Source organism: Pelodiscus sinensis, chromosome 2, assembly GCF_049634645.1.
Source record: "Pelodiscus sinensis isolate JC-2024 chromosome 2, ASM4963464v1, whole genome shotgun sequence".
In the NCBI taxonomy this organism is placed as follows: Eukaryota; Metazoa; Chordata; order Testudines; family Trionychidae; genus Pelodiscus; species Pelodiscus sinensis.
In genome coordinates, this window is record NC_134712.1 from 13,571,128 (window position 1) to 13,585,576 (window position 14,449).

At 44.2% G+C, this 14,449-nt stretch overlaps 1 protein-coding gene across 3 annotated transcripts in view; it reads right to left on the bottom strand.

Moving 5' to 3' along the window:
- CCN4 (cellular communication network factor 4) overlaps nucleotides 1–14,449 on the bottom strand; it is a 96,962-nt gene that overhangs the window by 66,570 nt on the left and 15,943 nt on the right. The window contains exon 1 of one of the 3 annotated variants that reach the window (XM_075920099.1): nucleotides 9,673–9,823. The exons of the other annotated variants lie outside the window; for them this stretch is intronic. Coding sequence (XP_075776214.1) covers nucleotides 9,673–9,681 — 9 coding nt within the window. The 5' untranslated portion in view covers nucleotides 9,682–9,823. Of the gene's footprint in view, nucleotides 1–9,672; nucleotides 9,824–14,449 lie in introns of those variants that run through there. 3 annotated transcript variants of the gene reach the window in all.

The following is a 14,449-nucleotide window of genomic DNA, read 5'->3' on the forward strand; positions in this document are numbered from 1 at the left end:
GGGAGCCCCAGGCCCTTTAAATTGCTGTCAGAATGCACAGGCAGCTCTAAGAGCAATCTTGTGGCCCACGAAGACGGAGGGCCACGCATGCAGCCCACTCACTAGTCTAGGCTGCCCACGGCTGTGCTAGGTGCTGTATAAACACACAGTAAGAGACAATCGAAGCATGAGGGAAGGAAACAGAGGCCTGGAGAAGTCAGGTGACATGTTCATGGTCTCCCGTCAGGTCGCTGACAGTGCCAGTGAGAATCCCAGATCTCCAGAATCCGAGTGGATCATCCTATTCCCTAGTCCATGCTGCCGCTCAAGTAGGTGTGTGTGGTGGAAGAAATACGGCTTGAGAGAGCAACAGCACACAGCTGAAAGTCTCCTTGGCTAGAGTGCTTAGAACCACAGGCTGGCTGGCTGCTCTCCAGACCTAACGCCTCCAGGCCTACCTACCTCCTCCTTAAAATGTGGAGCCTGCCCCAGGAAGAGGGGTTTCCACAGTCTCTCAGGGAGTAAGAGGTGCAGGTCAAGGAAGCCCCACGTTTCCTGTTGGGAGTATTTTTTCCTTCCCTTCCCTCCCACCAGCACTTTGAAGCCGAAGGGAGCACAAGGTCCTTGCATTTATTTTCAATCTGAGGGGATGATGGGGCAGAAAGAGAAATTGGAATCGTGCCATGAGCAGAAGTCACTCAGAAGGAAGGTCAGCTAAGCCCACAAGCAGATTTCTCCACGTAGGCAAGAGCAAGCAATGGTCAGTTACACAGAGGCTGGGAGTGACGTCTCCAGCCCCAAGAGATCAAATTTGTAAATGCTTTTCTTCTTACAGGAAGGGAAAAATCTGTGTCACTGGGTCTGGCAACAGTTCTCCTATTTGACTAATGGAGACTTGGCCTCAGTCCACTTCCCTTTAATTATCTCAAAAGTCATGAGTATCTCCTAGCAGATGGCAATCTATCTCCTTAACCCAGCACAGGATTCAGCACAAAAGAAATTCTGTCCAAAGAGATGGGATTCCTAGAACATCGCAGAGGAGGGCTCAGGTAAAACACATCGAGAAGGGCCGTCAAGGGTCTGAGCCCCTGCCTACCCCATGCTTGTTCCTTGCCAATGTTTATAGCCTCTCCTCTTCTCAGGCACCAAATTCATGCAGAAGCGAAATGCCTGCCTCACTCACAACCTTCAGAAGTTGCAGACCCAGCATTCTTCTTCCCCATTTCTGAGATAACAGCCTTCTACCGCTACTACCTCACATAGCTAGTCCTGGAGCTGAAGCATTCCAATGTTGAAAGTCTGGGGCTCCAGATCTAATGAGGAGGCATGATGCTTGAATTTGTCCTTATCTTTTTTTGCTTTAAAAGGTCATGAAAAGGAAGATAAAAAAGTAAATTTGCAGTCTGTGCAAGTGCTGATTGCACTGTGACAGGTCCCCAGCATTCTGAATGTAGACATCTCTTGTGTCAATCAAATAACTGCCAAGAAGCCAGACATGACTCCTTTACTGTAACACTCAAGGAGGAAGGAATCAAATATGGTTCCCTAAAATGTCTGCAAAGCTGTTACCTCATCCCCTTTCAAATCCTTATTTAAAATGTACCTTACCCACCACCCACTCTGCTGACACTAACTTCTTCCATTAATTTGGATCATTCCACCTGGATGTTTTAGCCACTTGTTGCTATCATGCCACATGTAAAGACATTAAGCTCTTTTGGCCAGGAACTGCTATCTATTTGTACAGGGCCCAGCACAATGGGACACAAGCCCACTGACGGGAGTGTGGGCAAAGGGGGAAGCTGCTCTGGAGCCCACTGCTTCCTCAGCTGGAGCCCTGAGCCCTTTAAATCATGTGCTGTGAGTGCTGCAAAGAGCTTGGCCCAGCAGACTCTGGGTGGCACTGAGGACTGAGCCCCATCCCTTCTGCTCAAGGACACATCCCTTCTGGGAGCACAGAACCGCCCCTCCACCTTGCCCAGGGGCCCAGCAAGTCTGTCAGCCCCCCTGATGGGACCCCAATTCTTTATCAGGGCTTTAACCACTACTGCAATAGCAACAACAGCTGTGCTGAAAAGACCCCGCTGCGTACTTCGATGCCTTTGGCTCTTTTTTATTCCCATGAAGTTTCATTCGGTGTATTCCATTCAGCCTGCTACAATGTGCTGCTTGCCTCTCCCTGCTTGTCAGGCAGGGAATCCCTGAGCATACCTATCGCTGATCTAACTGTGCACACTTCACACTTAAAGGAGAAGAACTGCTCAGTGCACATGAAAGCTGCTGCATGTGGCTCCCAAGGAATCTCAGCTTTCTAGTCATGCAGTGCTACTATTCCCATACTGCACTTAATGGGCCTTAAACCTTCCCCGAGCCACTTCTATGACTACAGCTACAATGCAGCTGGAGGTGTAATTTCTAGCTCGGGTAGACATACCTGCCCTAGCTTTGTGCTAAAAATAGCAGTGTAGCTGTAGCTGCATAGGTAGCAAGACAGGCTGGTCGCCCCACCTACATACCCTGCATCTGAGAGAGGATTGTACATGGACCAGCTAGCCTTGCTGCCACCCACGCTGTCGGAGCGACATGGCTATTTTTATCACATGAGTCTGGCCAAAGCTAGTGTGTGTATGTCCACCCATGCTGGAAATTACACCTCCAGCTGGAAATTATTTATTTTATTTATTTAAAATATTTTTACCCCACCTCTCTATTTAAAATATTTGAGGCGGCTTACAAAATTTCTAACACACAATATAAATATATATATAAATATATATATATATATATAAATAAAACTAAAATACAAGATCCCAGGGGGACATAAAATCCGCTAAGGCATCTTGAGAGGAGGGACACATGCACACACAGACTTAAACACCAATAAAAGTACAAGTAAAAAGGATGGCTTTTGCCTGGCACCGAAACTGTGCTAACGTTGGCGCCAGGCGAATATTCCCAGGGAGAGAATTCCAGAGCTTGGGAGCAAAAGTGGAGAAGGCCCTGTTCCGTGTAGATGTTAATCTTATCTCCACAAGTGGAGAAACATGGAGCAGAGCATCCCCAGCTGACCTCAGTCCCCAGGCAGATTCATATGGGAGAAGACCGGTCCTTCAGATACCCTGGACCTAACCCATTTAGGGATTTATAGGCTATAACCAGGAACTTAAGTTGTTCCCGGAAAGCCAGTGCAGCTTCAGCATAATGTGCTCCATATAATGAGTATGAGTTAAAACATGAGCAGCCGCATTCTGGACCAGCTGAAATTTCCGAAAGCTCTTCAGAGGCAACCCCACATAAAGCGCATTACAGTAAGCCAGTCCGGATGTAACAAGAGCATGAATCACTGTGGCCAAGTCATGCTTGTTCAGGAAGGGTCACAGCTGGCAGATCAGCTGAAGCTGCCCATGTAGACATATCCTAAGAGAAGAGAACAGTCTCCATTCAATTCTTAGCCCTGCTGCTGAAACGGCCAACAAGGCTGCTTGTTATGAGGGTGGCTTTCACAGACTGGCTCCTTGTCCAACAGCAACTGAACACAAGCCACTTGCACATTGTTCATAGGCCATCAAAGAGCTGTCAGATTAATAGCTTCCAGCTGCTACCAGCCCAGACTAGATTTCACCCCTAGCTTGCAGGTTTGAGGACCTTTGTCCCATTACCCATTCCACCTCACCTTCACAAGTGACAAGAAAATATTGCAAGGCTCCTGCTTCTCCAGGTAAGTCAAAGGGCAAAATCACGTCTTGAACAACACACAGCCGTCTTCTGGGCTGGCAAAGGAGGTGCACTGTCCAAATGGTTGTGCCGTTATGCCAGCACAGCTAACGGGATAAGTTCACCTGTCAGTCACTCTGCATCCCATTAGCCATGCTCTTTTACCACTCCATCTCCCAAGGAATCCAATTCTCATGCAAATTGCAGCCACGGGCATTCTGAAGCAGAGTGGGGCAATTGGGGATCTCGTTTGCATACCAACATGCAGCATGCTTTCCCAGCTCACAGCTGTTTCACAGAAGTGGTGGCATCTCACAGCTGTTTCACAGAAGTGGTGGCATCTACAATGAATCAGAATTCACCAATGTGCCCAAAGTCTGCACTTCTGCTATACGTCCACAGTTCCCATCAGTGCTTCTGAGCTACTTTGGGTTACTAAAGGGGTAGGCAATTACAGTATATTTTCCTGCTCCTAAGAGCTGCAAAGGTAAGTTATTTATTATGAGCTATTACAATGAAGTATATAATAAATGTTTTGCTTGCATGAACTTTTCCTGATCCTGGCTGGCTACAAAATGTAAGATCCAAATACCAGATGGAACAAGAGGCTGTAATGGCCATATAGGCCTCCAAACTTAGCCCTGATGACATAATTTGTTCCGGGGCTTATCCCTTAAACTGCACATATGGGAGTCTGTGTGTCCCACACCATTTATTTACCCATCTTTAGTCAAAAGTGAGACATTTGGCAAATTATCTGGAAAATTTACAAGTCAAAAAATTTTCTAGTGCAGTCGACTGTTTCCATGGCCATCAAAAGATGCAGCATTGGAGTACTGGTAGTAGCTTTGTGTGTTTAATCATTTGTGTAAACTATTCACTCCTAGAAGCATTTCCACTTGCAAAATCCATTTGTGAGTGTTTTGAGCAAGCATGCCCATAAGCATCTTTATGTACTGTCTACACTGCACTCCTCTGGTGAAAAGAAATTGTTTAAGTCACCCGTTAAGCTGCAATTGCTTTGTATCACCAGGGCAGCACAAAGTAGTAAGAACACACTGATGCATCTGGCCAGCAAATATTGTTTGCACAAAATACATAAAAAACGTAGTATGCAAATGATTTGCACCTGCAGCCTTCTCTGCTCACACCTGCTATGTGAGCTGAGGCTCTTGGAAAATGTCTGTTGCAAAACTGGGTGTATGTACGAACTAGAAGCCAACTGTTAGCGCCATTTAAAATGTGTGAAAAAAATTGCCACAGTAGTTAATTAGGGCTAAATCCTTCCTTCGTCTGCACTGCTAGAGAAGAAGTTGGTGTTCCTAAGCCTCATTCTCCTAATGCCCATTGAGGAATGTGTCCATCACAACTTCATGTGTTGGTCAGGGTGGACCTTGCTGCAATATTCAGCAGGAGCAACATTCACCCCAAAACGTCACTGATGAAATCCCACCTTGGACAGCAGGATTCTTACAGCAGAGGAAGGATCTGCTGTCATTCCTGATCCCATGCATAATGCCTGTGAGGGCAGGATTTAGCCAGTAGGGATTTAGAGCCATTGACACATCTTTTTTGGTTTTGACAACTACCATTGTCTGAGCTTGTCTTATTTTTAAAATGCCTGGGCTTTGTCTTAATGCGGTGTCAGGCCCTGTCCTATCGGCATACCACCTTGCACCATGGAAGAGGAGGACCGTAGGATCAAAAGAGTATTCACTGAAATTTCTCTATACAGATAGTCCCCAACTTATGAATGAGTTACTTGGTCATAGCTCGATCTGTTCATAAGTCGGACCCCATTCATTTAAATGGGACAGTGCTGTTCATAAACACAGATTGCGCATTCATAAGTTGGGGATCGGCTGTAATGCACTTAATGGGAGGTTGGTTGTAAGTGCGGATGGTCGTATGTCAATGCGTTCGTAAGTCGGGGACCGCCTGTACCCTGAAACGGGGAAACTCTAGTTGTGAACTAGAAGGCTAAAATACTAGCTCTTTACCCCCATAGATCTCAGAGCCCTTTCCAAAGGAGGGGGAAGTGTCATTATTCCCATTTTACAGATGGGGACACTAGGGCACAGAGCAGTGATGTGACTTGTCCAGGGCCACCCTGCAGATCAAAACATGGGAATAGAGCCCAGAAAGTTACGAAGGGGTGAACACTCTCTAATGTAGGGCCTCAGTTCTGTCCTAAGCTATACCAGAGTAAACCCAGGCTAATTCCATTACATTTACAACAATACAACAGTAAATGAGAGCAGAATTCCAATACAGGATTGGGATTTAAGTAATAAAGTTGGCTTTACACAACAAGATATGTACATATTACAGATACAATAGTGACTAAAGATGCACACACTATTGCACAGTATGGCTATGTCTAGACTGCAGGCTTCTTTCGAAAGATGCTCTTTCGAAAGCATCTTTCGAAAGAGCATCTTTCGAAAGATCGCGTCTAGACTGCAGGCGGATCTTTCGATAGAGGAAATCCGCTTTTTCGAAAGAGAGCACCCAGCGAGTCTGGATGCTCTCTTTCGAAGATGGCCTCTTTACATTGAAGAACGCCTTCCTTCGAAAGAGGAACTTTCGAAGGAAGGCGTTCTTCCTCGTAAATTGAGGTTTACCGCCATCGAAAGAAAAGCCGCGTTCTTTCGAAATAATTTCGAAAGAACGCGGCTTGAGTCTGGACGCAGGGGAAGTTTTTTCGGGAAAAGGCTACTTTTCCCGAAAAAACCCCTGAGTCTGGACACAGCCTATAAGTGCATCTTCTGTCTATCTCTACCATTACTTTTACACTCAGTATGTGTTTGCAGATATGCAAATTAATGAAGGCAATAACATCACTCATTTCAGGACATCAGAATGGCCATACTGAGTCAGACCAATGGCCCATCTAGCCCAGTATCCTGTCTGCCAACAGTAGTCTATGCCAGATTCCTCAGAGAGGGGGAACACAACAGGTAATCCTCGTGTGATCCATCCCCTGTCATCCATTTCCAAACAAAAAAGGCCAGGAACACCATTCTTACCCATCCTGGCTAATAGCCATTGATGGACCTAACCTCCATGAATCTATCTAGCTCTTTTTTTTTCAGGACATGAGCTGATTGTCTGCAAAAGGCTAAAGAAGAAATTTTCCTTCATTAACACACATTTCCTTCATTGCACAATTGATGTGATTGGGGGGGGGGGAGGGCGAGGAGAAGAAGGTTGGTCTTTTACTGGAGTATCAGATACTTGCCACAGTCAGAGGTGAGAAACCACACACCTACTTTGCTTTCAGTTTGGTTGCCACATTGGACAGGATGATTGTTTTGGTATTAGTGACCATAAACCCTCATCATTCCTTACAGCAGTTCCTCTCGTGTAGCCTAGTAATCATGAGGTTAGCGAAACACTGCTTTAAAGATGGAGTAAGAACTTGGATCCCAGCACAAGCAAAATAACACTTCCAGCATCGGAAGGATTAATGTATAGTCAGGCCCCCACAAAAGTGGCATGACTGCATAGCAGATGCGTTAGCACATTAAAACCACAGAAAAGAAACTGCATTACATCACCATATTGTCATGCTTTTGGCAAGAACCTGGAGTGTCATTCCCTAGGCTAAATAAAACATCCAGATTAAAAGAGGAGTGGGAAAGAAACAGCTGACATGCAGAGATCTACTGGACTAAAAAGTTCCCTTTTTAACACTTTTCATCTAACAACAAAGATGACATCATGAATCATCTGTAAGATGTAAGGCCCCCATTCTGCAAAGTACTTTGCTCAGCACAAGCTTGTGTCTATACAGAATCCTAGCACTGAAAGGGACCTTGAGAGGTCATCAAGTCCAGCCCCTGCATTGGGACTTGAGAATTTGCTCAAGTGATTTGCTGAACTGCAGCCTAAATGAGCATGGGGCTTACCGGTGGCTTATGCAGGCATATGAAAAAATGACAATTGAAACATTCTTTCTAAGGTTCTGACTATTGTGATGAGTGTTCTCATTAAGGCTCTGACTATCAGCTTGAGGGAAGAGACCTTTGACTTACAGAATCTCATCATCTTCCATAAGGCTACACCTTGGTGCAGGCATAGAATCTGATCCTACAGCCACATAACTTGGATTTTTCCAATAGCCAAAGTGAGAACTTTTATCACTGGATGAACTTTGTCCACAGTAGCAATGGTGAGAGCACTAGTGTAGACAGGGACCAAGGTGGCTGTTATTTTCTGTGCGTGGTTGCCAGAGTCAAAGTAAGGGAGAGTCGGGAAGAAGAACGGGGAGGGGGAACAGAGAGACAGCTTCCCCTTCTTTGGTTGGTGTGTTGAGAACTCCCCCTCCTGTCTCAAACTTTTAAATTAACCGCAACCACATGCACAGATTTTAAGGCCACAAGGAACCATGTAGTTTGACTTAAAGAACTTGTGTTTGTCTAAAGAAGATCTTGCACACAGCCATCCAAGAGCTGGAGAATGCATCCCTTTCCCTGATTATACCTATGGTTAAACGCCCTCATTAATAAAAGTGCGTGCCTTATTTCTAATCCGACTTTATCTGGTTTTAACTTCCAGCTTTTTCTTAAACCTTCCCTCACTAGGGTAGAGAGCTCTTTAGTTTAGGACATGGCATTTCCTTCCTTCCACTTTTACACTATAGTGAAGTCAGCTTTCTGCTAAGCTGAACAGATTTTGCTCTTTAAGTCTCACTAAAAGGCATTGATCATATTTGTGGCTCTTCTCTGCATCCACTCCAGGTTTTCAATAGCTTTTATAAAATGTAGGTCACCGGATCTGGACATAGTGTTCTGGTATCCATCTCTCCAAAGCATTATATAGAGAAGGGGTGGGGAACCGCAGGCCTGGGGGCCAGATGCAGCCCCCAGTTTGCCTGGATATGGCCCGCAAGGCCCACGGCTCCCCCTGCCAGCATTGGGGAGCCTGTGCCTACTGTAAGAGTGGACCACACAAGGCCTGCTAGGCTGTGCCGCGCAAGGGGAATGTGAGGAGTCTTTCTCCTTCTCAGTCAGGGGCCACGTCAGTGAGTTTGTCTTCTTGGGGGGGGGGGGGGAGGGGGAGCTTCTCACTTGTGTGTGGCCCCTGACTGATTTTTTTTGTGTGAGTGAGCAGCCCTCAACCCAAAAAAAGGTTCCCCACCCCTGATATAGAGAGTTTAAAATCCCATCACCCTGTTTCTACTCACTGCTCCTCTCTTTATACATTCAAGTAGCACATTAGCCCATTTTGCCACCGCATTGTACTGGGAGCTCATGTTCAGTTGTTTGTCCACATGGTCCCTAAATCCTTCTCAGAGTCACTGCTTTCCAGGATTCAGTCCCACATTTTGTAGGTTTTACTTGGTATCTTTGAACCTAGATGCATGACCATGCATCTGACTGTATTAAAATGTATTTTGTTGGAATGGGTCTAATTTAGCAAATGACCTGCCCTCACAATTTTTTAACTCTGCCAATTTTGATAAGCAGTGGTTTTATATTTACTTCCAGATCCTGGATGAAAATATTGAACAGAATAGGCCAATCATCCATCTCTAGATGATGAGTCCCTATTGACTATTGCTTTCTGAGAGGTAGGTAGCCAGTTTCAAAATCCATTGAATGTGCACTTTATTGATAGTTGTCGCGAGAATCACAGATCCAATGATAAATACCCAAGGGGGGAAGGACAGAACCAGGTGGACAGTTTTATCAAATAAAAAATATTTATTTATGACAATGGTGAATTTATAGTATTTATTCTATGATTTTTAATAGACCGTGTTAATAATGGATTTACAGTATTTATTATATTTATTCTATGGCTTCTAGTAAAACGTGTCAGAGATATAAGGATGGGAATGGCAAGGGGAATAGTCTCTAATCTTAAAATATCCAGCTACAGTAATTAAATAACAGTGATAACTACAAACTCTTATGTACTACCCCAAAATAACTACAACACTAAGCTTATACAACAAGAAAAAAATCAACTTACACAGCACATGGAACATTTCACAGATATCGGTTCGGTTGCGAAGGCCTTGGTTACGCCCGAGAGTCGGGGGAGGTGGCTGGTCAGTTGATCAGGCCGGCAGCGCTTTGAAGTATACGAGAAGGCACACGCACGGTGGTACGTGTGTTGCAAAGACCTCCTAGAGCGAACTGTGCCATGGGTATTTATCCCCAAATCTGCACATCACTTTCCCGTGCTTGCATATTACCATATACGGCCCAATGGTCACCAAGTAGGGGGTCTGTGTCCCAGGGGTTGGGCCGAAACTGTGCAGGTTTCATGCGACCAGGTAAGCCCCGCAGTTCTCACGCCAAGGTGACGGGTGGGAGAGTCTGAGGCTATTTTGCCCTTTTCACACCTTTCCTTTTTCTAAAGGCAATGGTATGCAGGAAGGGTGCGGCCGGTTTCTCTCAAGAAGTACTGCAGAACAAGAGTGGCCTGGCCAAACTTTTTTACTGGGGGAGGGGGGGGCAGTTTCTTTTCTCTAACAATAGTGTATAGTGCTTTTTTAAAAACTGACTTAACACTACTGCTCTAATACCTTACAAAAGCCTAAGGGTGCGTCTAGACTGGCAAGATTTTGTGCAAAAGCAGCTGCTTTTGTGCAAAAACTTGCCAGCTGTCTACACTGGCCGCTTGAATTTGCGCAAGAGCACTGACTTTGTAATGTACAAAATCAGTGCTTCTTGAGCAAATACTTTCACACTCCTGCTCGGGAAAAAGCCCTCTTGCACAAAAATACTTGCGCAAGAGGGCCAGTGTAGACAGGGAAGAACTGTTTTGCGCAAAAAAGCCCTGATGGCTAAAATGGCGATCGGAGCTTTCTTGCACAAAATCACGTCTAGACTGGCCACGGATGCTTTTGCGCAAAAGCACTTTTTGCGCAAAAGCATCCAAGCCAATCTAGACGCGCTTTTGCGGAAATACTTTTAACGGAAAAACTTTTCCGTTAAAAGTATTTCCGCAAAATCATGCCAGTCTAGATACAGCGTATGTGTATCTATGAAGTTGCCTTTATAAAAAACTTCTCTCTCTCTCTCTCACACACACACACACACACACACACACACACACACACACACACACACACACACACACACACAGAGGTTTGTTTGGTAAGATGTTTTCCACATAAGAATTCCTTGGCAATTGTATTTCCATTATATTCCCATTCTTTAGTGATATCATCCCATATCAGCTTTTCCATTATTTTACGCAAGGTTCATAAGATAACTGAACTAAAATTAACCTGGGTCATCTTGCTTCTTCCTTTGATTACTAGCATAATATTAGTACTCTGAGTGTTCTGAAATTTCCTTGGTATTCCAATATTTATTAAAAATTAATATCAATGGGCCAGAAATCTCCTTAGTCTCCTCTTTTGAAACTCTGGGTTCAAATTATCCAGGCCCACTGATTTAAAAATGGTATTTCACATCCTTCCTAATTACACAGACTAGAAAGTACTTCATTATGTCCATCTATCACCCTATTACTTTCCAAATGTAGAAAAAAAATAGTTATTGAACTCTTCTGTCTGTACTGCATCATTAATAATGTTACCAGCTTTTCTGCATTATTATTACTAGCGTTCTCATCTCTGTCTAGTAATAGACCTATAACATTGTTACGGATTCTGTTTTTCCTGTAAGGATACTGGGCTTGATGGACCTTTGGTCTGACCAGGATGGCCATTCTTATGAGGTAACAAGAGGCCACTTAAAGATGTCAGAGGTTACGTGGGCCAGTGCATAGAACATGGGGAGACCCGAATTCTGTCCACACTGACTTCCCATGTGACCTTCAGGAGGTCACTTCATTTCTCTTTCTCTGCCCACCTTTATCTGTTTCTACTGACAACTTTGTGGGGGCATGAACTGCCTCTCATTGAGTGTCTATGCAGTAATTTGTATAATGGGGCCTCAAGGTACTAATGTAATATAAATAGTTATTGTTGGGATATGTAAAAATTAATAGGGATCTGGGGGGAAAAATACAATAGCAGTATGGGGTCCAGCCAGAGCAGGCATTGTCCTTTGAGCATATTTTTTCCCCCTTGTCATTGCAGCCTAGGGAGATAGTTGCATTGAACACTGTTTTGTTTTGTCTTCACACTTGCTCTGTAAAAATACTTTCAGGGTCAGAGCTCCCCCCTCCCATCCACCACCATAAGCTTCTGATTAAGACAAGTATGTAAAACTGATTTAACTAAAAATAAACAGGGCAGGTATAATTGTATTAATCATCTGCTTATTAATATTCATGGTATGGGAGTTAACTTTGCTAAATAAGAGTTTATCGAAAGTCGTGATAGGAGTGTGACTGGTCCCAAATCATTGCCATTCGGAACATTGTGTTGAGGGTTTGAGGTAAACATGCATCATCAATGAAGTGGTCCAATTACCCCAGCCACTCCTGGGATGCCTGTTTCTTTAACATCTGATTATAAACAACTACACTAAAGTAAGTCATCTAGGTGACAAATCAAGCCTTTGAAATCTAGGAAGTGTCAGATTGGTACTTGCCCATGACAGTTTAATTCTGTCCCCTCATGCATCCCTGCTCGGCACTGAATGAAGCAGGGATCCAGAGAGAAAAACAGCATGTGATGGTGTATAATTGAAAAAAATGATGTCATAATGAATATGCATAAGGGCCAAACTCAGATTGTATGGATAACCACAAAGCTAGTGTTTTTACCTATTTAGTGCTTGATTTGCAACCTAAATAACTTTTTTCAGATAGGATTTGTATATGCCAATGCCTAGGGTTATGGTCAAGGAAAAAATTCTGATATACACAACCCTCTCTCACACACACAGCCCCCCATCATGCATCAGCATGGTCCGAAGCGCCACTGCTACAGAACAGACTGCTGCCACTTGAGCAGTTGGACTAATGTTCGCTGACTGCAGAAAACAGCTGTTATCCCTAGCAGAGTAGAGGGTTGAGGGCTAGAAAAGTGTGCAATCAGATGTATGGGAATTGACAAGGAGAGCCAGCCTGGCCTAGTTCTTTCTCCCCCTTTGCAACTACAGCTGCCCGGTGGCTCCCAATTATTTCCAGTGTGCTCCTGTGACTGAGACAGCAGGGCAGACCCAGATTATCAGAACATTTGTCTTCTTGTTGCCAGAGCTTCCTTATGGAACACAAATGCGGGAAGGGAAATGGTTATTTTAAGTGCTTATATCTTAGCTAAACTTGAATGGAATTTCCTAGCATAAAGAAAAGGCACTTCTCTGGTCCCAGGGCTTTCTTCCAGCCCTATTTCTAAGTCCTGCAGCAAACAATAGATGCATTGGCGCTTCTAAGTACAGGAGTCACTACCAGTTCCCCTATAGTAATAGCTGTAGGTCAAGGTCAAATATATCATAGTATCAGAGCACACTGTATTTAACATGTATCAGAGGGGTAGCTGTGTTAGTCTGAATCTGCAAGAACAACGAGAAGTCCTGTGGCATCTTATAGACAAACAGAATTATTGGAGCATAAGCTTTCGTGGGCAAAGATGCATCTGACAAAGTGGGTCTTTGCCCACGAAAGTTTATGCTCCAATAAATCTGTTAGTCTATAAGGTGCCACAGGACTTCTCATTGTTCTTGTATTTAACATGTGCAAATGCAATGAAGACAGATAAGGAGAAGAGAGGAGGGAAAATGTAATACTCTGGCAGGGAAGTTATTGAACATTGAGGCCTAGAAACAATAAGTTTAGAGAAGGGAGAATTATTTCTTGGCTACACATCCACCTCTTCCATAAATCAACTCCTGGCTGTTCCTTGGAAAGCCAAGTGTCCCCAGCTGCCCTGTGAACTCTTTAGGAAAGTGTTAGAAACACCGTTCCATCGTTTTTCAAATGGATTATAGAGACAGTGTGTGTATAGGAAATCTAAACTCATGGATGCAGATTGACCATGCTCAGAGTTTCTGTAAATAGGACTTGGCACAGCGTCATTGGAACAAAGTGTCTATTGGAAGTTCCGTCTAGAAACTGTAAACATTATGGCATCCACTCAGAATCTCTTGATCCTGTTTATACTTTGCTCACAGGCCCCTTCATACTTTACTCCTGGAATCTCCCACTATTACATTGCTCCATTCGGCTCAGAATTTGGAACCATGTTAACTGTCCCTGTTTAGCAATATACTTGCCCTCTCCTCTGCCTCCCCTCATTGCAGAATCACACGCTGACTTGCACCGGAGTCCAGAGTCACAGTGATCTCAACAACGAGTGCAAAATCTTACCATAAGATCTACCGCCTTGGTGGTGTCCAGACCTAATGGCCTTGAGAGGAGGATTTTGCCCTTACTCTGTTTCTGCAAAAGCATTCAGGGCCAACATTTTCAGTTTGCATGCCTAAAATGAGACCCCCTACACCCATGTTTAATGTGTCCAAATAACTTGCTTTGTTTTGCACTGAACAGCCACATCTTGCTTCGAGAATATACATCTATAAAAGGTACCCTAGAAATCCCTTCAAACCTTCAAGGGTAAAACAAAAATCCCAGCTGGTTGATCACTAAATAAAATGTGAATATTATTTGATACACATTTCTTCCCTCTTATTGTCTGCAAGAAGCATCTAGTGCTATTTGAGCCCTCTCGCTTCTCTTGGAACAAGAGCATAGGATGAAACCACAAATCCTATGTTCATGGAGAGGCTGGCTGTAACTAGCGACAATAAGGAAAAATTAGAACACGGGCATCCAGTGAACCCCACACTTACAAAGCGATCATGCTAGATTTCCAGAACTCCTC